This window comes from Athene noctua, chromosome 1 (genome assembly GCF_965140245.1).
Source record: "Athene noctua chromosome 1, bAthNoc1.hap1.1, whole genome shotgun sequence".
NCBI classification, from domain to species: Eukaryota; Metazoa; Chordata; class Aves; order Strigiformes; family Strigidae; genus Athene; species Athene noctua.
Genome location: NC_134037.1, coordinates 234,624,365 through 234,651,755, shown reverse-complemented (window position 1 = coordinate 234,651,755; position 27,391 = coordinate 234,624,365). Strand labels below are relative to the sequence as shown.

General features: G+C 39.3%; 1 protein-coding gene across 6 annotated transcripts in view; it reads right to left on the bottom strand.

Annotated features, from left to right (window-relative positions):
* Window positions 1–27,391, bottom strand: part of FNDC3A (fibronectin type III domain containing 3A) — a 124,550-nt gene that overhangs the window by 42,420 nt on the left and 54,739 nt on the right. For 4 of the 6 annotated variants that reach the window (XM_074913067.1, XM_074913049.1, XM_074913059.1 and 1 more), the window contains 4 exons: window positions 14,866–14,942; window positions 9,908–10,145; window positions 6,666–6,938; window positions 4,590–4,648 (listed from right to left, as the gene is read on the bottom strand). In XM_074913067.1, coding sequence (XP_074769168.1) covers window positions 4,590–4,648; window positions 6,666–6,938; window positions 9,908–10,145; window positions 14,866–14,942 — 647 coding nt within the window. Of the gene's footprint in view, window positions 1–4,589; window positions 4,649–6,665; window positions 6,939–9,907; window positions 10,146–14,865; window positions 14,943–15,345; window positions 15,405–19,780; window positions 19,820–27,391 lie in introns of those variants that run through there. The other 2 variants (XM_074913078.1, XM_074913096.1) reach the window with 2 other exon arrangements.

Here is a 27,391-nt window from a genome sequence, read left to right as displayed (position 1 = left end):
GATATGACAGCTGGTGAGGACTCTGCTCAGATGCTGAGGACTCAGCATGGTGCAATCTGCAGAACCACCCCAACTTACCTTTGGGTATAAAAAGTTCAAGACCTTTGTAAGTAGAAGAGTCAACTTGTGGCAGTACCACATTACCAACTTGACTTAACACTGCCATGTATGAAAGGATGGAGGATCCATGCAGGGAGATGCTTAAGAAAATGAGAACATGTTCATAAAAACACCTAATGGGAAGTCTGGAGGCAACAAAGCTGATGTGCTCCATATACTTCACAGAACTGAAAGAGATGTGTGAATGAAAGCACACCATGGAGCCCACCACCTCATTTAGATGTGCATGCCCTGGACCTGGGCTCTAAGACATGGGACAGCCCAGGACAAGTCAGGTCACAGCCTTCAGCACTAATCCAGGCTTTCTGGAACAGGATACGGTGCAATGTACACTGTAATAGACAACACCTGCATGATCACCTGATCATCTAATCACCATCACGGCCAGTAGCTAGTATTGCCTGCGCTAGCACTGGAGTTCAATCAGGGAACAGGGTGTTGATGATCCATCAAGAGCAGCATCATGGCACAATCCCAACAGTGATTCCAGCAAAACATTAATCAAAAACCTGCAGGAATATTTCTGATGAGAACTACAAAGAGAAGGTGTGAAAAAACAATCTCCTGGTTCACTCGTGGGATGGTGAGGAAAATGTTTCCTTTGAGAAACTGTGGGAGGGTTGCTTCTGATACTGCAAGGCCTAAGTAGGTAACACTGCCTCCCTTTCTCTGATCACATCACATCACACTCCCCCAGGCTGCAACATTAGCTAGTCTTTCACCCACCCACAACACTGACAGTCCCTTGCCTTCGCAAAACATAAACCTCTCCAAGTGCTGCAAGTTTGGCTTTTTGCCTTGTGTACACTGTCTAGTCTGCAGAAGACTACTCCTGCCTAAGCCTGTGATGTCTTCTGAGGTCTGCAAAGAGATCATTTGTAGGCATGCAGCCACATGCAATGATGTTCAAAGTAAGGACATGGTGGGGAGGGCAAACAGCATGCTTTCCTAAAAGGTGTGACAGTTGAGCGTTGAGGAGGCAAGGAATTGAAAGAAAACAAGACAGTAGTGGAACTCCACTGCTTTTTCAAAGGCCATTAGTGACACAGCAGAAGACACCACCTCTTGATCATGCTTCCCACAGTCTCACTCTAACCCCCCCAGGGAAGCTCAGAGTTGTCATTCCCCTTGGCAAGGAAGCCCCTGATGACAACCCAACTTGGATGGATCCTGTATGCCACTGGCAGAGGACCATGCATACTTCTTCCAGAGAACTAATCCTCATCCTTCTTGTCAGGATAGAAAAGATCTTCCACATTCTCACAATAAGAAGGGCACAGCAGGTGCTCATGATTTGAGGGCTGCTGAGAACACTGTTGTCCAGCACACCCCAGTGACTGCACTACCTTGCAGTAAGCTAACCTTGCAGCAAAACTTGTTTCTGCATCCATTCTCATGCAGTATGTGGCTAAACTAGGCACGTGCTCCCTTGATGGGATGCTCTCACAACTCAGAGTCAAAAGGGGTGAAAGACACCAGTCCCTTTAGTTATGGAGCTCTGATCCATTCCCTAAGCAGATATGTTTTGTACACGGAATGGCAGGGACCATACAGAAAGAACATCATGTTGCTGTGTTAAAAAAACCAAAACAGAACCAAAAGACGATTGTAACCTTGAACACAACGGACCTGCATTAGTATGAAATCTTTCCTGCTTCACTTTAAGAACAGAATAGAATTCTTATAACAGTATTCTGATGCATATTTTCCTACAATATATGTGTGTGTGTATATTATTTCTATATATTTAATATATTTATATTAGCAAGTAACTCCCTTAAGTTCTTTCTGGCATCATCCTACAAGTCTGAAGCCTTCAGATCCACGCAAGTCTCTACTGCTTAATCTAGGTGATAGCAATAGGTGTTTGCTAACATCTGTGGAGATGAGATGCACAGTTGGGCAGCAAAACAACAGGCAGCAAAACAAAACCTCTGCTGGTATGACTTTGCAGGTATTTGATGTCAGAAGAGAGATGAGATGTGGGAAAGCTGGATTACATTCCAGATCCTGGATAAAAATCAGTGCTATCAGATGTAGACTTAGATTCATTTCTTACAGCCGTAATACCCTTCTGACCCTTCTTCTCCAGCTTCTCAAAGTCTGGTCCTAATCAACGGTTCTTCATTCCAGTGTGTACTCCTTGTTTACTCCACCACAGACTTCAGCCCTTCAGTCTCTCAATAGAGTTCCAATATTCTTGTCTCACCAACCTTCCACCTCTCAGGCAGTTTCAATCTTTTGTTACTACTGCCCCCACCACTCTCAGTCTTACTAACAAGACATTCAGTCTCCCATCACCCTTTCATTATCAGTCTGCTTGTAAAAATAACAAATAGAAAAGCTACTTGCTCTCCATCTTGTTTTTCCAATAGTTCACACCTACTATTCTGTTTGTTCCTGGTCTCATTTTCGCATGTTAGATTCCTCATCTATTTTAGGACCACTCAAGCCTTGACTGTCCTTCAGACCCGTGCTTTTTGTCAGAGCTCTCTCTTCTCTACTCACTTCCTTTCTTCCCCACACCTTAATCTCCTGAAGCTTTCTTTTCAGCCCCAGTTTCTTTTTATTGCCCCTCCACTGTCTCCAATCACCAAGGTCATCCTGTTAAGTGCTAATGAACTTGACTGTCCCAGCTGCTATCTATAGCACAGCAACAGCCAGGATCAGCTAACTTTCCTCTCCATTTCTTCATCCCAGCTCTCTCAACCCTTTCTTACAGGATTTGATTCAGACAGCTTTTGCCTCCATGCTGCTTAGCCACTAAAGGCACAGGGAAACTGAAGACATGTTAACCCATTCTGATGCTTGGACACAGGAGCTGCCAAATATTCAGGACTTCCTCTATAATTCCTGCTCAGCACCACAGAATCACACAGAGTGACTGAGGTTGGAAGGGACCCCTGGAGGTCATCTGGTTCAACCCCCTTGCTCAAGCACGGCCACCTAGAGCCAGCTGCCCAGAAACATGTCCAGACAGCGTTTCAGTACCTCCAAAGAGGGAGTCTCTACAAACTCTCTAGGCAACCTGTGCCAGTGCTCCGTCATCCCCAGAATAAAAATGTGTTCCTGATGCTCAGAGGGAACTTCCCATGTTTCAACTTTTGCCCACTGCCTCTGGTTCTGATGCTGTGCACATTGAAAAGAGCCTGACTCCATCCTTTTTGCACTCACCATGCAGATATCTCTATATATTGATAAGATCCACCCTGAGCCTCCTCTTTTCCAGGCTAAATAGTTCCAGCTTTCTCAGCCTCTTCTCATCTGGCTGTAAAGCAACATATGAAATAATCAAGACTGGGGCTCTAAAACCAGGGCCAGATTGTCTGGGAAGTGAAGGGGAGAAGGTATGTAGCTGATGAATGGCAGCATTGGAAGACTGATGATCATTCCATCTGATCCTTTTCCTTCTTCATCTTCTCTCTGTATGTCCTTCCTCTTTATTAGTTGTGAAGCCTGTGTGTGTGAATGTGTGCACATGTGTGGTATCGTAAGCTGAGGACTGACAAAGCCTGGTGCCTGATTATGGAAAAAGTAGCTGACAGACTGAACAAGCCCATGACAAGCTCCTCCTGGAGTTTCAGTTGCATGGCCTTTTTGTACTTTACAATAGCAAACACAGACTGTTTTTACTCAGGCAAGCTGGTGGGACTGAGGATTGAGATGCAGACTTTTGGAAAAGCTGTGTAAATTCTCACAGAAAAGTTAGGACCAGGGAAGGTCCAGATGATGAAAGAAAAGAACACAGGCCTGCTCAAAACACAAGGAACTACTGAATTTGGTAGCAGTGCTTTCAAGTATATCTACTCAGAATTATGAACTACAGCTTTACAAACTGAAAAGAAATAGGTAGATTTTCAAGCAGATAAGTCAGAAGCCCACTGCTGACAGTCAGCAGTTGGCAAACTTTATGTACCTCTTCCCAAGAGGTGCCAGAGCCTCTTAAAAAGAAATATGTCATAATTTTTCTTTGCTTTTCAAGTACAGTTTTTTAAACCCTCATTTTTGGTGAGGCTTCCAAAACCTTGTGGGCATCTCTCATCCCTAGAGGTATCTGGTGTGTAAAACTGTTTCCTTGAACAGTTAAAACTAAACAGTGTTACAGTAAATTGAGAACAGATTTGAGTCAGAGATGATGTTGAGCCATCATCTTATGTTAAGCATCATCATGTTACTGGCAATGTTACAAGCTCTTTCTATATATATTTTTTATAACTCTGTTAATACTGAGATTTCACAGAACAGCCAGGAAGAATTCCACATAAAATATATCAAGACAATTTTAGCTTCATAAATGTTAACATACTAAAAATTACTTTGGTCATTTACATTTCAGTGATTGGAAGTGAAGTGTATTTTCTTTAGCGCAAGAAGTTAAAGATCCTTAAACTTGGAGAGAGAGAAGGAGGTGTAACTGTGTAAAACAGCAACAGGAAGAATTGATTTTATAGAAAGCTTTATTTACTTACCACTGGCTTGGCTATATTAGAAAGAAGTGCTTCAAGTGCTTTTGTTTCTTCATCCTTTTCTTAAAAAACAAAAATCAAAGCAAACAAAAAGTACCCATGAATACTGTTCAGTGAATTTACAGTGAAATAGCTCTTCAACAACTGCACATAGACTTATGTATTTATAAAATAGAACACCTTGCCAACTTGCATTCATCTAGGGCAACATAAAATGAAGAAAGCTCCCAAATAAGTTGTTCATATAAAACTATTTCTAAATCTGTTCTATGATTTATGGAATACAGAAAGCCTGGTTATCTTTTATTAATGTGTAACTTCAAACAAACAACTGCTCTGGAGAACTTAAGCTCTTGGCTGAGATATTTCCTATAGTTTCCTCTTTGGATGTAGATGCAGTCAAGTTACAGTAGTTTAAATATGTTATTGCACATCAGCTGAAAAGACTACTGATAACACTGTTGGCCTCTCTCAACTGCAAGGGCAAACCTTAGCTTAGCCTTCAGCTGCATCTCAGGGAAAGAATCTAAGGTGTTCTGGTTCAGCTGAAGGTATAGCTGAGCTTTATAAAGAACTCTAAGTTCATAGAAATGTTTTATGTGCTTTTTCCCACACAGTATTAAAATTTTATTATCTCAACAGTGTTAAGTGAAAAGTTACTCAGTTCTGAAGGTGTGGCCAGGCATCTGTAATTCACTTAACCTGCCTTAAACTAAAAGAAAAAAAAAACTGACAAAATTCTTTAAAACACACATGTCAAATCTATTTACAACTTTGTATTTCTAAGACAGCTTATACTGTTGAAAGTAATTAAATGCAGTTCTGACTTCTGTTGTTATTACAAGTCTAAGTCACGGTACATATTTTTCCCAAATGTATCCTGAATTAAATAATTTTGAAAAGTGGACTTTTCAACTTTTCATATAAAATACTTCTAAGGAACTTTAACATAATTTTCATAACATATATTAGCAACAGTACATTTTACCACCTGTGCCTTAAAGTTAGCTCACAGATAAACACCAACTAACAAAGTAAAGTGAAGCCAAGACAAATGCCACTCTGGTACTGTAACGACAAGTATTCATTCAAGTTTGAAGCAATAGTTCCCAACTTCTGCATTCTCAAAGGTCTCCCTTGGTACCATGCTTCCACAGAGTATGAGCTACACATGTTTTTAAAAAGCTCTCATAGGTTGTGATTTCCTGGTCTTGATTAGACATACTTTCTTCACATTCCTTTTGGCTTACAGCAATCTAACATACATTGGCACAAATTCATCATCTCAAAGCAAGATTCAGTGAGTTGAAAAACCATGGTTTGTTTCTCTCAGCATCACTAGATACAGCTCCCTATTCTGAGAAAATTGTACTTGGCTGAAAAGTCTTTGACATTGTGTTCTGAATCTGAAGTGCTATGCCAGTGACCTGAAAGTTGCATGGTGATACACAATCAGATTCAACAAGACTCAGTGAATTCAGTCCATTTATAAGATCACAAGCTTTCCAGTGAAATACAGATATTAATAATAAACATTTCCTATGGTAGTGCCTTAGAAAACATGAACTCACATGGACTAGTGTGAGGACCAGTCTTTCTCTACAAGGGCCTTTCAATAATGAGTTGGTAGGGACAGGCGTTGTATGAATTTTTTATAACAGTATCTCTTTACAAAATATTCCTCTTTCACAAGTTGAATAAATAAGACACCTGGTTCTTTCCATGTTTTCTGCAATATCAAGCAGGCCACCAATATTCAATGATTCCTTAAAATGTAAGCATCAATAGCTCTGGAAAAAGCACAGATTTTTCTTTAAGCAGTATTATGAATTATGATTAATAAGATTTGCTCAAATCTATGTGGAGACTTGCATGTCAGTAGTTTTGTTCCCTTAGGCCCATCTTTCCAATGTGACAAGCAGGTCAATTGCCCTTAATTCCATTATATGGAAATCAGGGCACTTATGGGCTTCTTAGCTTCCAGATTGTCAAAATGTGGTGTTCTATCTACAGATGCTATGTTCAGCCAGACACTGGACTTGCATTTTATATATATATATTACTGTTGTTAATACTTACCTTCTACTTCTGTGTCTGTCTGAGAATTGCTTTTTCCTTTACCCAAAGACTTGCTTTTGGTAGAACCTGTGCTTATACCAGCTGCATCCTGTCCTTTTGTAAGTCCATTATGTTCACTTGTAGGAGAAGGACATTTCTGAGGAGATGATGGAGGACTGCTTAACTTATCCTTCTGAGTTCCATGTCGATCTTTTAACTTTTTTTGTAACCTTTCATATGTCTTACTAGACCTTTCATCTCTAAAGTTGGATCTTCCATGGGCAGGCAGAGTATCTAAATGGCAGCAAAGAAGAAAAAATTAAAAATAATCACTAAGAACAGAACATAATTAAAAACTGATTTAAAAAATGCTATGTGCATTAAGTGCACACTTGTGTGTAAAATTACATCTCTACTCCTACTGGGAAACTGAAGTGTCCAGCAGGTAAACTGATATACACTAACTGGGCATTAACAACATGTTAGGGGAGAAAGTGTAATCTTTCCTTCCCACATCTTTTTTCTACTTAAAAATTATTCTTAAAACTGGGCGTTAACAACATGTTAGGGGAGAAAGTGTAATCTTTCCTTCCCACATCTTTTTTCTACTTAAAAATTATTCCTAAAACGTTTCTATAATCTTCCTTGAGCTGTAAGGTACAGGATAAAGTCAACACAGAAAAAAACCTGCTATTTTATTACATTGGAGGTTTTCTCTCATGCTGAATAAAAAAGACAAAAGTTTTGGAATGCAACTAGAGCTCTATTGCTTTAATGGTGTTTCAGCCAAAATCAACAGGGAGAAACCCCACAAAAACACAGGGCAGCTAAAAGACACTAAAAGACTGATGATAGTATGGCTAGGTCTTCTAAGTACACTATACCCGAGGCATTGCTGCAGTATCACCAAAGCTCCATCTCTAAGTCAGAACGTGGCTTTGGAAAAAAGTCAGCACAAGACTAATGAAAAAAACCCAAAACAACCCTGCAGATTGGTGAACTTTTCTGTCCAATTCTAACATTTTTATCTATTTCACCTTTATGCTTAGAAACAGCTTACTGAGTCAAGACTTCAAAAGAGTGTATCACATGGCACCAACTCTTTCCTCACTGTAATCCCACCTATAAATGATGAAAGCTTTCAAAAAATACATCCTTCAAACCAGCACAGAATTTGTCCATTTTAAGGTAAGTTGGATCACTCGGTCATTATTTGTTATTCCTTATGTGCTAGGAAGCACAGAAAACAAGATCTAATAAAACTTCCTTTCAAGAAGGATAAAACCCACAAAACTAGAGAACTTTTCAGTTTTTGGTTTTTTTTAGGTCAGATTAATTCCCAGAAAATTTGATAGAGGACTACCAGATAAGCTGTGACTATCTAGAAATTTGATTTTCACTACCATTGGAGATTTAGATGCTCTTGTTAAAGAACTACCATGCTCTAAGTGCTTTTGGGTTTTTCCCCTCCTTGAATTCAGATTCCTCATATAGGAGCCTAATTCCAGGCTTTAACTTCTGAAAGCCATAGGCAAAGTCAGTGGTCCAGAATGAAATATGAAATCTGTAGCAAGTATGTAACAAATTATAGCATCTTTAGTCCTCTAATTCCCTGAATCCAAGGGCATCTTATGTACATATTTTAAACAAAGCAGACCCAAAGAATCCCACTTGATAAGTTGTTTTTATATTATCTTTAACAAATTATCACTGAATTAATATTTAAAGAGATATAACCTATCAGCAGAAATCTAAAAAATGTTATTCCATTAAGAATTCCATTCCTTTACCTTTTATGAATTTAATTATCATATTCCAATCTCTTAATCTAGCAAACTAAAAGCAAACAACTGCCCATCTACAGGAAATCAAGAAATTAATAAAACTATAAATAAGCACCCAAATAGAATCTAATAATGTACTGTTATCAAAGTAGTGCAAAGAAGAAACAAAATACCACTTAAAGAATACAGAAACACTAAGAATTCCAGGAAGATCAAGACATCAATCATGACTATTTAATCACAGTGACGATTTGGAGGACATTTTTAGATCATTTTAGTAGTACCATAGAACACTGAGAATCCACACATCTACAAAGACATGACAAAGTTCTGTTTGGGCTCCCCCTCCATAGCTTCTAGCTTCTTTCTCTAAAAACAGCAACCTATCTGAAAGTCTTTCCAAGGTCAGCACCTGCCTCGTAGCAGAAGTTTATCTAAAGAAAAGCAAGTCTACCAGAAATGTAAATATTAATCTAACAATCCAAACCCTGAGTTAGTACACACGTACACTTTGCCACTAAACCATATTAAACCCTATTAAAGGCAGATGTCAATAGCACTACCAAAGACAGCTTCAACTACAGTATTAAGTTTAGGTTGGTGGCACCTAATTATTCAAGTTGGACTTCAATATGGACATTGGACTAAATGTATGCAGTTTTATGAAAAATGTTAAACATTTTTTCATAATCAATACTAAGAACCCATGCTTGTGTTGGTTTAGGCCCTGCCGGGACCGGAGACCACGTTGCCATTGTCCCTCCCCCACCCTCGGACACAAGTAGGGCACAAACCCCGGGTTAAAATAAGAAGAAATTTAATACAACAGTGTAATAAACAACCTGAACAACAACAGTAGCGATGATAACAACAATAAACAGTAATAACAATAAACAAGACAAAAGATATACAGAAAAATACCGCAATGAATACAGAGAGCTCTGTGCTCCCCACCACCAGAGCCACAGAGAAAAAAAATTCCCTTGCTGCCATTCAGGATCTGACATCAGCATGGTATGAATAACCCGGCTGGAGATCCCTTCCCCCTCTCTGCTGGGGAAACTTAACCCCATCCTAGCTGAACCAGGAAAATGATTCAAGCAGGATACTTGCAAGACATAAGATCTCAGAACAGTGCTCAGGTATGGATTTAAATATGGAATCTCAGGGGAAAGCATCGACTGAATCACTACAAACGCTTCCTGCATTGCTTTCCTGGGCAAATCTATAACTGATACACAAGAAATAATCTGTATGTTTAACAGATCACTGAATAGACTAGTCAAATTAAATAATTTATTCTGGAATAATAAGCTTCATGAAAACAAGACTGGTACCCTCATAAAACTTCTGTGTGTAGTTCCCATTCAAGCTCTAAGTCTTTCCTGATAAAGCCTGTACATCAGTGTAACAGATGCTGGAAATGAGCAGAGCGTTATGTCTTTTGATAGAACTTGAAATAGTTGATAAGCTACTTACCCAGGTCCCCATATACTTGTGAGGTGTGATACTGTGGAATGTACTGTGTTGCCATGTCACCAGCTCCGGTCACGGGTGAATATATATGACGTGGTGGAGGGGGTATCATGGCTGGAAGAGGAAGGAAGCCAGGCAGTGGGGGATGCGGAGGCCTGTGTATCACTGCATGACCACCCGGATGAAATTCTGGAGCCTGGGGAACCACCACAACCCTTCGAACACCGTTGTCCTCAATAACCTGTACAGTGAGAGACACCATGCACCTTAAGAGAAATAACAGTCTGAAAGGTGTTTCTGTAGATACTTAAACAAAACTAGGAAGAGTAAAACCCTCCAATTTGAGAAACAGAAAAAAAAAAGACAATTAAAGGGCTATCTACATTAAATGTATTAACTGCAACAATGCCACTAATGTCTCAGTGTGACAGGGAAAAATACTGTTAAAAAAACCTGACTGTAGCAACATCTTATAAACAACCAAGTATATTTCTGGCATGAGCCTAGCTTCTCCTCAGGGTCTTGTTTCCACCCTCATTCACACTGCTCGTATGCTACACTGCTCCTAGGATTTGTTCTACAGTATAACAACTATATTGCTCTGTAGAAGTGATGTGGTGGGTAGATAGACCTCACTCAGCATAAATGGTGAGAGAAAAGGCACAACAGTGTCTGGTCTTTGCTCTGTGCCCAAATTGGTCCACCAGCACTAACCCAGGAGGCACTTGCTATACTGTATCTGTTAGCGTGCAGCAGCCATCGCCTGCATCAAGCTGTTAAAAAAAAACTAACAGGATAGTATTCAGCCCTCTCAAGACTCCTTCACAACTCAAGGTAATTTTAAAAATTTTTTTTTTTCTTTTCTTCCCCCTGCCTGTTAAAACATCTTGCACACTGAAGGAAACCACATGCTACTCAGAAAACAGGACCTTTGTGGCAGCCTCTGCCAGACTCTGGTGTGCAAAGAGGCTTGTTGTGCAAAAATGACAAATGGGAGATGTGACAGGACTGCCTTCAGCTGAGGGACCCAAGTGCAGCCCTAAGCAATGTTGCTAGAAGTTCAAAGAAACAAAAGCAGCCTATGCAGTACCATGATGAGAAGAAGCATGGTCACATAAGATGCAGGGAGCTGAGGTGTGTGCAGGGAGCTGAGGTACAGATAGCACATCTGCGCTCTGTTGCATATAGGGGTCTGGTGGAGAGCAGGCACGAAGACACATAACGTAGGAAGTACTGAAGCAGAAAATGCTCTTTGCTAAACAAGGGTTGGTCATCAATCGGACCAGAAAAGGGTCCATCCCTGAAGTACACCACAGACAGGGAAGACTGCCATCATTATCCTATCTAGATGTTTGTATCACTATTGATAAAGTCAAAAAAAATATGTGACTGTTGGTAATATCTAGAGATAATTTGGCATAAGGCATAATTTAACTTGTATGTATCGTGCTGTCCATAACTTCAGTGTCTGGGATGCCAGTGAATAGATTGTTCTTCACTTCCTAGTAAAACGCTGTAAAATAATGCCAGCAGGGACTGCAATGTAAGATTTAGGATGGAACATTTATCCAGAAAAGGAGGAGAAGAATCTGAAATATCATGACTACATTCAGAAGCAGGGGACAAGGCAACCCTATGACATAAGTTTTCACTGACATTTGAAATGAGGTGAGGACATGTACACATACACCAATAAGTGCAACGGAAGCAGATCAAAGCACTTTGCCAAGCTGCTTCCAACTCCACTGTTTAAGCTTAAGCTTAAGCTTAATGCTTGGCTAGATTTAGTCCTGTGCCCTGGTATGAACACTTCCACCAAATCCATGACAGAAAGCTGCTTTGTGGATCAGTCACTGGTTTTATCGTGCCTCTATTAGGGGTTGGTGTGCATCTGGTACATCTGGCACTGAGCTTCTGCTTTTGTTTTCTCTGACAGCAATCTAATTTGTACACCCCAAAATTATCGTGCACCAATTCAAGCTAAGTGAAGTTCATCTAGGAAATTGTTCCAAAACTTCACTATTGTACTGAGATAGTTACGTAGACATGGCTGTATGCTTCTGGAGTAATGATAGAATTAAGATCTCTATGAATATGCAATAACATTCCAAAGACATAAAAGTATGTACATAATGGAGCTAATCCTACCTTACTTATATAAATAGAGAGCTGGAAATTAATATAAATGACATAAGTAAACACAGCTTTAAAATATATACATACCATGTGACTTTAAAAAATAGGCTATTTTCAGTATACAGAAATTGTTCCTTATTGGGAAAGAGTAATTTCACTGAAGACAATGCTCTTCCTGTCTGTGCAACCATAGCTGTGTGGTACCCTAAAGGCAGGGTATATTAACAGCAGTAAATACAACTAGAACTTCTGCTGTCCAATGAAACTCTCTAAACACTGAAATGTAGTTTTAATTATTTAAGTTTTGTTTACAAAAAAAATTACAATTTTAACAAATTGTACAATAATACAAAAACAAAAATTTACAATTACAAATTTACAAAATAAATTGCAATTTGTCATGACTTTATGAGCAGATTCAGATTATGTAGGAAGCAGAATTCATTAAAAAAACCAGGCTTAGTTTATAATCTATTTGTTTTCTTGGGTCTGCTCATAGCCTAACTCAGAAATAGATACCCAATTCACAGCAGGAGAGACCTTAAGTTTAGTAGTGTAAAATGAAGAGTTTGAGAAGTCTGTAACTGCTTCTAAACCAAACACCAACTCAATGGTAGGCCTCTACCAGGCAACTACACAGATAAAGACCCTCCAAAAACCAGTAAGAGCATCATGTTAAGTATAAAATCGTAATTTAAAAAAAGTAAACTATCTATTTATTATCCTAATCATGCTAGTAAAACATGTAGTTCTGGCATAGGCCTGTTTGGTTGACTGAACCAACCAAACAGCACTGAAAAACTCATTCCTGACAGTGAATATAGACAGCTTAGAGAGGATGAATAAAGTGGTTTTTTTCTGAGTTTTACAACTACAGTTCCAAAAGGAAAGAGGGAAGTAAATCAACTTATGAATTGTTTTTTATTTATGTGATGTAAGAAATATGCTTTATTCTGTAGTTAACCCCAACTTCTAACAGAGGACAGTACAGGAACTGAAGCAAGCAGAGGCATAAAAGAACTACATGAAAAAGGATAGGCAAAAGATGGTTATGCTGAAGTTGTTCTTCCAGGCTGATGGCTTTAGACATTTAGCTGGTTTCCAATTTCTCTCAAAATACATCTGCAGTTGCTGACATCTAAAAATATACTATGCCTGAAGAAACCACATAAGTTACTTTGCTGAGACTGCATTAAGTCTGGGATAACTCTTAGCCCAATAGTGTTAGACTTTCCTGTTTGCAAGACTACTATCAAATCTTCTGGCTTGTAACATTAATTTCCATCATAAACCACAACGACTGGTATGTTTTGTCAGCAGTAAATACTTCAGAAGCCTTATAAACTACAGGTTTTCCTGGACTATGATACTTCTACTCAGATGAAAACAGCAGACATGAGCTCATTCCACCGGTACTCTGAGTTGGATAGATGTGAGGCACCTTCAGTTCAAAAGTCAGAGATCTGTGTTAGCACACCACCTGCTTGCACTAACAAGCTCCAATGAAAGGCTCACGAGCATGCCTCAGCAAGGCCCAGTCCTTCAGCCTGTCTGCTGCAAGCTGTCCTCAAAGGAAGGATAAATTCATTTTATAAATATTATTCAGATTGGCAGAGGTTACACAACTTTTCAAACATTACTTCATCAACTGAAATTAAGTACTCAAGGAATATGGTAAAATTCAGAATTTCACTCATCTCAAAAATTCTTTAAGTTCTTTAAAAATGAATTCTAATAGAAATCAAGACTTTTTATTATGACCCAAGATAAATCGACATTCATAATTATTTTTAATTAATTTTTCTCTGCCTGTTTGGGAACAGCTATGAAGGATACATGAATCAACTTATCAGCCAACTTTCAACAGATGAAAGGTAAAACCACAGAGTATTAGTCTGCATAACTTAACAGAGGGCAATTCTTCATGCCATCCAGATAATGAGTCCAACATCTGCTAGACACCATGGATTTTTTGGCTGCATTTCACATGTTTAAGTCTCTTTTCAGTGCACATCATGGGATGCGTGCTGAGTCAGAGGTAGACTGGTCACAACAACAGAACATCATGAGAAAATCTTGCGTTAGGGAGAGTGGCATTCATCCACTAACTCTAACTTCTAGGTCTGACCTACTAACTCCTAGACTTGTTCTACAGTTGAGGGAAAGAAAGAGACACCATCTAGAAGGCCACATATCTCATTATAATACAGGTGTCAAAAATAGCCCAAAGGAATCATCCTTTTAATCTACTTTAAAGGATGTCCAGGTTATTTAGCTCACATTTAATTTTCAGGCATCTAAATTAAGAATCACACAGCAGTGAGAAAATGAGAGACCCATTTTAAGATAAGATGTGGAAACATCATATGATAACTTATCTCAAATGGACAGCTGAACTGATCTGTTTTACTCCTCACCTGCAGGGAACTTCACAGATATGAACTGTGTATGTACATAAAATTATACTGGTGTCAAGAAGAAACATCCACAAACACAGAAACAAGTACAGGTCCTGCACAATGAGCTATTTGGGTCATGACTGTATTTTATGTTCAGAAGACATCTCGTACATTAGGATCCTGAACTCAACAAGGAACTGTACTTGTTATTGTCATGTAAGTAGTTAATACATAACTAAAAAGACACAAATACAGCATAAGAAGTCTCCCATGACAGAGATTCTATGGGATATCTCCCCTTATTTACTTTCCTGACCACAGTGACTCTGAAACTTTATACATTAATTTACTGAATTAGCTATTTTGGCTCTACTGCCCTAATTTGCATGAAAAGAAATAAAGTAAGAATCAAATGAAGGGACATACCTGTGGGGCATATCCAGGAGGCACATAAATAGTAGGCACTGAACCATTTGGGGACATCATTGGAACCTGAGCAGGACCTAAATGGATTACAGAAATATTCAGTACAGCACCACTTAACTTGAGAAAGTTGAAAAAACATACTGAACTGCAAAGTCTCTGTGAAAAATATACAAGATAACATGGATAAACAAAGGCAATGAACTGTACAGATAAAATTATAGCAAACAACAGTCTTGGAAACCTAAGAAACAGTTAGGAAAAAAAACCCACAACAGAAACAAAACTAAAAAGATTCACCAGAAGGTATTTCTCCCTTTTCTGTCAATAAGCTCAGAAAAGAGCCTATGTCAAAACTTCTTAAGAAGTGTCCCAAGATGAAGAGACGGTAGAAGAGACTTTAAAACAAACAAACAAAAAATTTGAAACAAATTGCTGAAACCAGGTAATATTCAGTTAAGAGTTGTAAAGAAAATTACTTACAAAATTGCTGCTCTAGTAGGTCTTACCACCTAAAGTAGTCTCAGTACCACAGAGTGGGAGGTGGCAAATAGGACACTAACTTAAGGTCCCAGGGGAAAGCCAGTGTATTACCAACAAGTAAGTCTACTGCTAATGGAAAAATTGTGATACCATGATGATCCTTGCACCATGCAAACCAGAAAGAACAGAGTTCGCAGACACTTAGATAAATATGACAGAACAGGAATGTTTTAAGGTGGCATTTGTAGATTAAGTACTGCCTGGAAAACCTGCTATGTGCAAAGAGCACAAGGACGCTGTTACATACCTGGATTTTCAAAAAGCTTTTGACAGTCTCTCTCACAGATTCTTAAAGAAGTAATGCTACCTTTGGTTAAAAAGGGAAAAGGGCTTTTCATGAATAACAAACTGATGACAACAGGAAACAAAGACAAGTAAATGATCAGCTTTCAAAGTACCTACAGTGACCAAAGGAGTCCCACAGGCACACAAAGAACCACCTGTTCAATGTATTAACAAAACTTCTGGAAAAGGAAATGAACAGCAAGGTGACAAATTTTTGGTATACTCTCAGAGAGCTGTAAAGGATCTCAAAGTACTCAATGACCGGAGGATAAAAAAGTAGAAGAAACAGTGTCGGTAAGTGCAAAGTAATGCACCTGGACAATCCCAGAAATATTTGTTTACAGTGATAAACCATAAATTAGCTGTAAATAAACAGACTATGGAGCTACTACATATATTTCTAAGGAAATATCAGCTGAGCATTGTGCAGTGGCATTTGCAGAAAGAAAGCGAACATTAAAAATCATTACTAACAGAACCAAGAACAAGCAGAAAACATTATTACCCTATGGTATAAAACCATGCTGTATCTCAATACTTTGAGCCCTAAGTTTGTCTCATCACACAGAACTAGGAAAGGACAAAAAAAAAAAGTTTACAGTCCCTTTCCACCTGTTTATCAAGAAAGGTTAAAGAGATCAGGATTCTTCCACCTGAAGACAGTTAAAATGTAAAAGGACTGGCAGCAGAGGAATAGTAAAAGACCTGTAACTCCTTCAACTGCCTAAAAATGGGAAGATAGATCATTTACAGTTTCTCATGTGCAAGAACCAGAGATATTAAATTAAATCATCAGGTAAAAGGTTTAAAACAGGTAAAGGACTTTCTCATGGAATACACAGCCAAACTGTGTAACTCCTTGCTTTAAGAACATTGTGGAAACTAAAGGTTAGGTTCAGAAGAAATTAAAAAAAACTGAGAGAGGTAATCCATTAAGAGCTGTAAAAAACCCAAAAGTATCACTTTCATTTCAGGAAGCTAGAAACAAGAAGGTTATTTCTGTGTGTCTGCCCTATCCTTATGGCCTCCCTTTTAGTATTTGATCTGTATAGATTAGCCTCTATCAGAGCAAGCACATTGACACAGGCTTCAAGCGAGACTGTCTACAGACGTCCTTACATTTTTGTGTTTAAAATACAAGCAACCATCACTGAAGTTTAATTATTAAAGAAAAACTGAAACACAATATAATCTGTCTAGGTTTTGTGGCAAACACACAAGGCTGGGATTCAGACACTCCAGGCTGCATTCTCCAAATTTCCAATTCAGTGTAGTGGAGCTACCACAAGCACCAATCCAACTCTTAGTGAAGTTTCAGTAATACTTCTGAAAGGGCATTCATAGTTTCACATTAATGTTTTATAAACTCAGTTAAAATCTGCAAATGGAAAGTACTAAGTAAATGCAAAGTACGGTATGTAAGATTAGCATACTGCATTCTGGTAAGTATGAACTTGACAGAAAAATAAATACAACTATGTACAAACACTAAGAGGGGAGAAAAGGAACAAATAAAATTCTTTTAAAAAAGTAGCATGCAATCCAACTTGATTAGACGTATTACAGGGACTTCTTTAAAATACGATACAGAAGTTTTTAAATGTATTACCTAAAAAGAATCACAGCTTATTACTGACAAATTGTTAACCCATAGCTGGGGGAGGGGGTGAAGAGACTTTTGAAGAACAAAGTCTTAATTGAAAGATTAACTGAACTCTGTAACAGTAAAGAATATAAGGACTACAGTAAGCTATAAATTGAGAACTGAATCTGTCAGGTCCTTTTGCTCAGCTGAAACTCAAAAATGTTTCAGTGAAAGTTTCTCCTGAGTATGAAGTGCTAAAAAGAAATGAAAGTGAAATGAAAAACAGATAAAGAGAAGCTGAAAGTGCTTTACAGCATGAGCTTACAATAAATTCAAAAAGGTCAACAGTGATGGAAACCATTCAACCAAATAATGGTTTAATTTCTTAAATAAGGTGGGTTTTACACAGCTTGTATCTTGTAATGCTTACTTGTAGTTTTTCTGTAATGAGATACAAAATACTAGCTCTTTTATTGAACTCACAATTTCAAACTATGTAAGTTTCAGCTAAGTTGAGAAGATTAAGACCATAGCTACTTGTACATTTTAGAGCAAACTCAACATCCTCGTGGGATGAAGGAACTCTAACATGAACAGCCTGTTTCTTTGTGAACTTGTAGCTAGCTGTGTTTGGCTTTTTTGCCTTAAACATCTAAAGAACATTGTTTAACAATCTTTTAAAAGCTTATTTATTTAGTGCTTTAATCTCTCTAACAAACAAAAAAAGGTGGCTATCTCCAATCTGGTACAAAGGTTGATCCACCAAACCCTTTTCAGTATACCCATAATGTAGTGGTCACAAAACCAAAGACATAAACACAATGTATGAACCTGAAAAATTACTGCAGTGTTAGAATAGAGTCAGATCAGTAGTTTGAAAGCTTACATCTCATCTTTACCACTTTAAAGTTCCAGAATTAATTAAAATGTATTTTAAATATTCAAGATGTAAGGATGAACTCTAATTTACTTCTGATTAGATTACAAAGTGGCTGTGGAATGAAGTTAAGATTGCAGAGGAGCATTCAAGAAAATGGAAAGCATGGGAGAAAAGTTGGCAGACTATATATTTTAATGAACATAGGGTCTTTAGAGTGAAATTACTGATTTCTTGACAGAAAGCATATTACTACCTGCAAAATAGAAAAAAGCTTTCCTGTATCTAAAGATAAAATGCTAAAATGCTATAAGAGCAGATTTTGTTTTGTTTTGGTTTTGGGTTTGGTTTTTTTTGTTTGTTTGTTTGTTTTTTCCAACTAATGTGAAGATCTTGGCTCTAGTTCAGCGACAAACTGTAAAAATAATTTTTGTGCTTTTAGGTATTGGCTAGACTGGTGCATGACAAGGGAGTATGTTTTACCATGAGGTGAGACTGAATATAAAGTACCAGTAGACAACAGCATCAGAGATTTGTGTTATCTAATTTTCTATATTGCACATAAATGGAACTGACTTCATCCAAATCACTATATTATTAATGACTTAACCATTGTAAGAGAAGGTCTTGAGTCTCAGGTATACAAATTCAGTTATGTAAGAAGTGGAAAAGAAGTGAGAGAGAAAACAAACTTTTATACTTTATTCTTGAATGACTCATTAAACATTGTAAACATTTAACTCTATTGAACCCAACAAACAGATGTTTCACCACACTTTGTTTATTATTGTCCTGAAACTTGCTATTTTACTAGCACGAAAGGGAAAACTCTAGTCTCTATGTAAGCATTTTGTTCTAACTTAAAAAAAAAAAATAAAATCAAAGGTGCCTATTAAAGATCACATAAACCTTGGCATGTATGTCCTGAGACAGGAAACACGTAAAAAATTCCCAACAACGGGGGGAATACCTCCCCCCCAGCAAGAGCGGGTGAAGTTCTCCAACACGCCTATTTGAGCAGGCTGTAAAAGCCTCATTACGCTCGTTACAGCGACCACAAACGGGTACCAAAATGATCCGCGCTGCATAATGGCTAGCACCGTGACAAACCGATCCAAACATAGCAACACCTGGAAGCTGGAGGATACCGCCACCGCCTGCCTAGCAGATAAACGGTTTCTGTTTTAACCATTAAGCGCGGCTGCATTGGGGGCCGCTCACGCAGCGCCCGGGCAGGGGCACCCGGCGGGTTCGCAGCGCCGAGGCGGCCCCGGCCCTGCCGCCCTCCCGCCGGCGGGGGCACAGCTCTGCCGGGCCAGCAGCCGCCCACAGCCCCGCGCTTACAAAACCGGGCTCGTCATGGCCTCCCAGCGCAGAGCCTTCCCGCTCCCCTCACGGCTTCGGGGCCGCCGCGGCCCCCCCCGCAGCCCCGGCGGGCCTGCCGGCCACCCGCCTATCACCGAGAGGGGGGTTTAGCGGCGCTCGGATTCCCCACATTTTATTTTTTTTTCCAGCCACCACAGCTTTCCCCATCCGCCGCCGCGCCAGCCGCAGGGGCCGCCTGCAGCGCCGCGCCCTGCTTTTGTGTTTCACCGCGGCGGCCCGGCCGTGCGGCCGGGAGACCTTACCGCTCATTTCGGGTTGGGCAGCGGCCGGGCCGGGGCCGGGGCCGGGCTGGGCGGCAGCGCCGCGGCAGGCGCGGCGGCGGCGGCGGGCGGGGCGGCTCAGCTCGGCTCACTCAGGTGCGCGGCTGCCCGCCCCGCTCCGCCCCGCGGCCCGCTCCGCCCTGCCCGGGCGGCGGCCGGACCCCGGCCCGCAGCCAGCGGCGGCCGGCACAGCAGGGAGCGGGCGCGGCGGGTGTTGTGGGGGCGTGAGCCCCCCTCCCCACCCCCGAGAAAGGCTTCCTTAGCCATCCCGCAGGACTGCTGCTCTGGTTTTACCGTGGCCTGCCGATTGCCGTGGGCTCGTGTGATCCAAGCTCTGGAGCTGAAAGCTTTTACGTTAATTAGCACAATTAAGTTAAAGGATTACTTCAGACCAAACCTTCCATAGGATTTACCTTTAGCTGAACTACTAATCGGTTTACACCTAAGACAGGAGGTGAGCAAACAGATCTGGCTGCAAACAAACACTCTCTGGCATCGCGTTTAGAAAGCTGCAATGACTTTGATATTAATCTATGTGGATACTGCGGCTCATGAACACTGCTATACTTAGCATTAGCCTAATGTGAGCGGCGATGAATCACTGTTATCCCCAGGAGGAAATAGCATTCAGGATTTACTGCAGCACATTAGGTTAACTATGGCTCTATAACCAAACACCCACACTTTGACATCACGAAGGGGATGATATGCATCACTGACGCAAGCACTGACAGGATCAAACACAAAGGCCACAGCAGTTGAAACAATAGAGCGCACCGCTGACGTAGCAGCGCGCTCCTCCAACACTGACTGGCCGCAGTAAATCAGTAGTCCCAGATGCCACAAATAGTTGCACCACTGTCTTTTACATAATGGCTAAGACTTCAAAGTTTTATTTTGGTCTCCCAGCAGCTACAATTAATTACAAAACCCAGTAACAACCACCACCACCAATTGGTCTACATTTGCCTTGTAAGCTATGCCTGGAAAATACTTCCAAATTATGACTTTGGGTTAACAGGCACTAAAAAAGTGTCACAAAGCATCGGTAGCTTTGCATTTACTAGGTGCGATGTAATCAAAGCAAGTAATAACAAAAAAGAAAAGCAAACACAGAACTTACTGTTAGGCCTGAGCTGGGGAAGAGGCACAAGAAGGAACTGTGAACACTGCAAGGACACAGGCAATCAGAAGACTTCAGTTTGCAATGCTGTCAGTTTAACATATTCTTTATGCTGTAAATTCATCCCGACAAAACAATCCCTTCCCCCATCCATCTGTCTACTTCTGCCATCAAGGCTGGGGAACAGCAGCTGACAAAGCAGCAACATCAATTTAAATATATTAATTGGCTACAAAAATCTATCAGAGACTGCAGGCTGGCAAACAAGGAAAAACTGAAGGTAAAACATTCACAGTTCTTTTCAAAAGCAGGGAAAAAAAAGTATTCGTTTCATCCACAGAGACCTTGGAATCATGGATAAAAGAGCAGAAAGCTATGAAGCCTAACTACGGTATTTCTAAAGATTACATCCTAATGAGATCCTGATCTTTCCCATGAAACCATACATAAGTATTCAGAAAAAAAAAAGACATGAAATCCCTTCTCATAGGCAAAGTGCAGAGATGACAGTTTCCTATGGCACTTTATCATTAATACAGCTATTGGTTTTCTAATGGCCTCAGGTATGTTCAAAGGAAGAAGGTAACAGTGGTCTCGATGTTCAACTGTTCAATGTACTTTCATTTCATCTGTTTCTAAACAATGACCCCTGTGCAATTTTATGATTAAAAAAGACTGCAAGCCCATGCCTTTGAACAGTGCAACTTCACAACATGAAGTTAAACTTGGGAACTTGCAGAAGGATAATTTTAGTTGAGATAGTCCAACAATAAAAAGTTTTTATACATTCTTTCTGAAGAAATTGTATGGTACAGTGATCAACCCTATCCCCCATTAACAAAAAGTACCAATGAATCAAAGGTGTTAATGTGGAAATACAACACAGACTTTGTACTGTGAAGCCTAGATTGTTAAATTGCTCCATTTTGTTTGCTGTTTTAGATTATTTAGTAACTACATGGAAGAGTTACGTTAAAAAATTGTTCTCTCTGCCTTGTAGTCTTCCAATTTAAATATCAGGTGAGCCATAAATCATTTCATTTCAAAGGGAGTCAAATGTGATATACCGTTCTTAACACAGAGAAGCTTTGATGAAAATGTTTTTATTCTTAGCAGGAAAAATAATCTGCACTCGTTCTAATCTAACTGCATTGCATATTTGCTTAGCTTTTTCCTCAAGTAGAGTCTAATTTCCTAGCACTTACGCTGAGCATTACCGATCCGCAACTTTTTCAGACTAATATTTAATTTTTGTGCATACTGCTTAATCATGTTCCATTTGATTCACAACATTTGGGATAAACTACAATTTAATCATCTAACAATTGCTGCCACTAGAAGTTGTGTTTTTCTAATCAGACTGTTTTTTTTTTTCTTGGCCACATAGCACTGCAGACCAGAAAGTTAAAAATTTAAGCGCTACTAGTGATGGTTGTGGTTAAAAGGTGAACAGCACAAGTGAGTCTCAACAGCTGGCAGTTCCTGACATGTAGACAGTGGCTTCTACAAAAGAGCATGTTGATTTAAAGAGACATCTTGAAAGAAATAAGCATTACCTTTAACTTCCCCCCCCCCCCCCCAAGTTGTGCCAAAAATGAAATTACATAGTATAATTACTTGTAAATGCCTTCTCAGCATCATTATATTCAACTTATTACACTGAGTTATTTTTTCTCTGTGCATACTTACCTGGCTACTTTGATTTGAAACTGGATTATCTGGCACATTCTCCTGTTTCAGAGCTGGCATCCAGAGAAGCCCCCCCTCCTTTGTGGAAATTTCTTATTATTGCCCCCTCAAATTATTATACACCTCTATACACATATGTGTGTGTGCATGCATATATATAAAGATTATGACTTGAATATGACACTGAATATTACTTATATGAATATGATGTATTAAGAAAACAAATTTTATCAAATTCTAGGGTAGGGTATTTTAAAACTATGGATGAAAATACACAGAAAACTCTGTTTCTGCAAACTGTGATTATTACAACACATATGGTGGCAGAAACTCAAGCAAGAAATTGATACCACAGAAGGCTGCCAAGAGAAAATTCGGTGCCCAACTCAAGTTTTTATTTCTATCCAAGGCAGACATCTCTAAAGATGCGCTACTCTGAGTTCCTGGAATCCACTAATAACATGTACTTTCATTTGAAAATATCTGAGTTGTTCAGGCCTCAAGATAATTATATAAAAAAATACAATGCAGATTCAGATGGTCCATTTAAAATAAAACCAAAGCAGAGCAAAAATTATTTTAAGTAACTAAAGTCCCTCTAATATCTAAAATAGATACCACACACACTGTTTTTTAAGGGGACCAATTTGGGAGCAGTCATTCCTAGCTGGAAGACCTAAAACTAAGTTAGCAGGACATGAGATGTCTCAGCTTGTCAGGAATCCCGCAACCTGGGATCCTACATAATTTAGCAGAAAGAGGGAAACTATGTTAATCTAGAATGACATTGGTTCCACAACTAGAGTTCTAGGGTGCAAAACCAGGGCTAAATCTTGTTCTTAGTAAAGGTAAAAGGCTAATGATAACTGCTGGTTTTAAAAAACCCTCACACCTAACTGCTCTGTCCCACTGAAATGTTAATCTCTTAGATGCAATTCTTTCATTAGAGTGAGTTTGCTGTTCTGGTCAGATGAAAAGATATTCTGTAACAACACAAAGACACAGAGTTCAGTCCTACAGGACTACCTCTCTTCACTGCATATACTTATTTTTATGCCTACATTAGAGGTGTTCACTTGAGTCCACCAACAAAGATGCTACCAAAATTGCAGTTCCACAAACAAATATTCAGATGTAACATTTTATTACACAGTTTTGTTTCAAATCATGAGTGAGGAAAACAGTCCCTGAAGCTGAGAATTCAAAAGGTGACATTTGGTAATGCAAAATCCTTCTGTCATGACACAAACTGTAGGGAACAAGCCCCAGGCAAGCTACACAACAAAAATGAGACATAAGACCAAACCAAAACCATCTGATGTTACACATCTTACACTCTGCAGCACCTAGAGCAAACACTTGGCTTCAGCCGGGTGATTCACCATCTGCCTCCAGAGGACAATTCTGTGCTTCTGCACATTTGTCACAGAGTCACCTTATACCAAATGACACAAATTATTAAGCACATAGTGTCCTCAAGTAGATACCTGGTTCAGACCTGCTCTAGTCACTCTTCTATCCAATTTGAGTAGAGTATATCCAGTTTTCTGAGAGTAGATTCCTACTGTCCGGAAAAGGAGGTCTTTCTGTTCTGTTAGTAGTTAGGCTAAATTCTGGGCTATGCTCAAGCAGATTAACTCTACAGCTTGCTCCCATCTAGGAGAGTGCTATGAACACCAGACTGTGGAATAACCTGGGTCACCTCTGCTGAAGATGGGCCACTAGAAACTGGCATGCAACAGACTAAGCTCCTGTCCATTCTAGCTCCTTTAATCCAAGAGTTTCTAAATGGAAAATACAGAGACAGCCTTCAAAATGGGAACCAGAACCCAGGATTTCACTTAAATCGTACAGGAATCCCCATTACATCAACAGAAAAAGGCAGACTGCCTTTCTGGGTAGTTTCCCTCTAGAGTCTTATCTTTTTTGGAGGTGAAGATGTCCATCCCCAAAAGACAACATGGAGAAAAGCCTAACCTCAGAATACCCCTGATCCTCATGGCTAGTGGAGTCTGCTGGAATCGGGGAGCTATAGGTTCAGATTGTGTGGTACTTCATAGAGCTAAAAACCTCCAATCTCCTCCGTTCTGGGCGACTACTTTAACCAGTGTCCTGCTGCTGATACTGTTTGCATTTGGGGACAAACTTAATATAGCCCAAGTAAAGAAATAGCCTTTCTTTTCTGGAGAGAGAAAGGCAACATTTACATACCGTCTCTATATTGTCTCTGTGCTCCGGCATGTCTTTGATGTTTGGCTGTTCCCCTACAGCCTCATGTTTTGTACAATTACAGGCATGTAGGGAATTCCATGGTCAAAACAGGAGAAGCAATGGACTCAGTGTGATTGCTATGATTAGGTCATGATTCAGTGGGTGACTCGGGCTACATCTGAGATTTCTGCAGCTAAAAGCTTCTTGAGTTAGAACTAAGGTGGAATCCAAACACCCTGAACGTGACCCCTTGTGATTATGGTTCATCGCACAAACATACTTTTCTCTGTCTTTTCACCAATAACAAGACAAGTCTATGAATGCAGCTACAATAGGGGATGCTCTGAAAACAGTGAAATAGAAGTCTGAAAAACTACTGATCTTGAAAATTAATAACATGGCAGCTAATGTGATAAATACTTAAACCTTTAGATTAAAACTTCTGATTCTAGTAATGACTTACGGTCAACAGACAAAAATTTTCATGTTCTAAAAGCTTTGCAGAAATTTAGTCCCAAATTAACCCAAAATCACGGTACACAGAAAAAAGAACTCATGTTCTCAGTCAGACTTAGCAACATAGAAGGGCACCATGATTACTACCAACACCTGCAGCCTCTTCTGTAGTGAAATGTTTCTACTGTTAAACAGATCACTAAACATCTTCAACCAATTCCTACTGTGAACTTCACATTTTACTGTTGAAGGTGATTTGAAAGTGTTTTTCAGGGGCTGTCACCAAATGTCACCTTTTTCAGGGCTAAAACAACCAAAAACCCCCACAAGCTAACTAATAAAGGCTTTTTAAAATTTTATTTAAATCTTTTAAATTTGTTTTAGCATTTGAAGTTTAAAATTTGGTCTTTTTGGTGTTTTATGTAACAAAGGGTCCTTGATTCTCCACAATAAACTCTTCACGGATCCCTTCAACAAGGTATTATTTTCTCCAAATCTCAAGCAAGTTACCACACAGGGAAAGTATGTAAGCTCAAACATTAAGACCATCTATGACAAAGATTGTTGTAGATAAAAAGCTTTCAACAATGTTAATAAATATGTATTATCAGAAAGAAAGTATCTGGTAAAGCAGTAAGCAGGGACCAGACACAAAGATAAGCCTATGCCATTGCAGCATTCTCTTTAAATTCAATTTGCTCTGTAATCAAATACATTTTAAAAAGTAACATACCCACTGTTTCGACAGCCAAAATTAATTTAGAGCCAGAAAGAACTATGTAAGGAATCTACTTACGTGTGCCAAGCAAGAGGCCAGGGATGAAACAACTAACCTGGCTCAGACATATAAGAGCTGTCCATTCCAAACCATAAGAAATGGAAAAAAGACACATGCATACAGTGGAGCTCCTTACCATACATTATGTATGGATCAATATATCCCTCTACTAAAGGAGTTAAGACAAGAAAATTACTTAACAGCTGGAAAGTAAATGTGTCTTTTGTGCAGAAACCTTTTTATTGCTTCACTACTTGTCTGGGTGCAGGAGATCTACATTTTCTGTTGCTGGACTGTCAGGACTCAAGGATTGAAAAAGACCTCATGAATCAAGTCTATTCACCTGCAACTGCAGCTTTTTCTCTTCCTCATTATCATACATCAAGATTCATCATAAATGGATGCTATATAAAAGCATCAAGACCAATCTTAGAACAGCCTGGAGTGCTGTTCTACAGCACCACTCTCCTATGTAGCAAGGAGGCTTCCTGTAATTAGATAAAAGTTATTCACAGCCATTTAGCATTCAGCTGGGCTCTAAACCAGCCCTGGCTTTAACTATTAATTTTTTACTATTATTTTTTTTAAATCCCTGGTGTTTACTCACCTATCTCTAACAAAACTCATTTTTAGCCAAACAAACCATACTCTTCTACTCTCCTTTTTTAAAATAGGCGGCTCATTCTCCTGAATAGCCTAATAGCTCTTTTCTACAAGACCTGGAATAAGCTTCTTTTGTAAACATGAATTATCAAATTACAGTTCAAGTCTCAGCAGAATCCTGTAAAATGTTACTGAACATCCCAAGTTGTACTAGGAAAAACTGCCCTGATATATTTTATGATCACAGTAACCTTTACAGATACATTATACTGGAAATAATACTCATCTTGTGAGTCAAATAGCTTGCTTGTTTCCTCCTCCTCCTCCTTATCAAGTTTCAAGTGAGGAGATCCCCATTTATAATTTATTAATCTTATGCATGACCTTGTATTGTATATAACTGCATTTCACCCAGGTCAGGGTGACCATTCAAACAACACTCCTGTAGACAGTTAATACATGTTCTTGTTGATCTTTTACTACTTCTGGAATACAGATCTCCTATTGCCATTGGAATTGTTTTGATGATCAGCTTTGCTAAAATGCCAAGTATTTCTAGAATATCTTGATAGCTGAAAGATACCCGAGTGCATTGGTTACTGAGTGATTAAGGAGGGATATATTTACACTCTAGGCTAGCTGTGCATCACGCTTTAGCATTCAATCCTTTCCTATTTCAACCACAATTTAGAACCTAAATAAAAAAACAAGTAAGGTTATATTGACTCTGCTA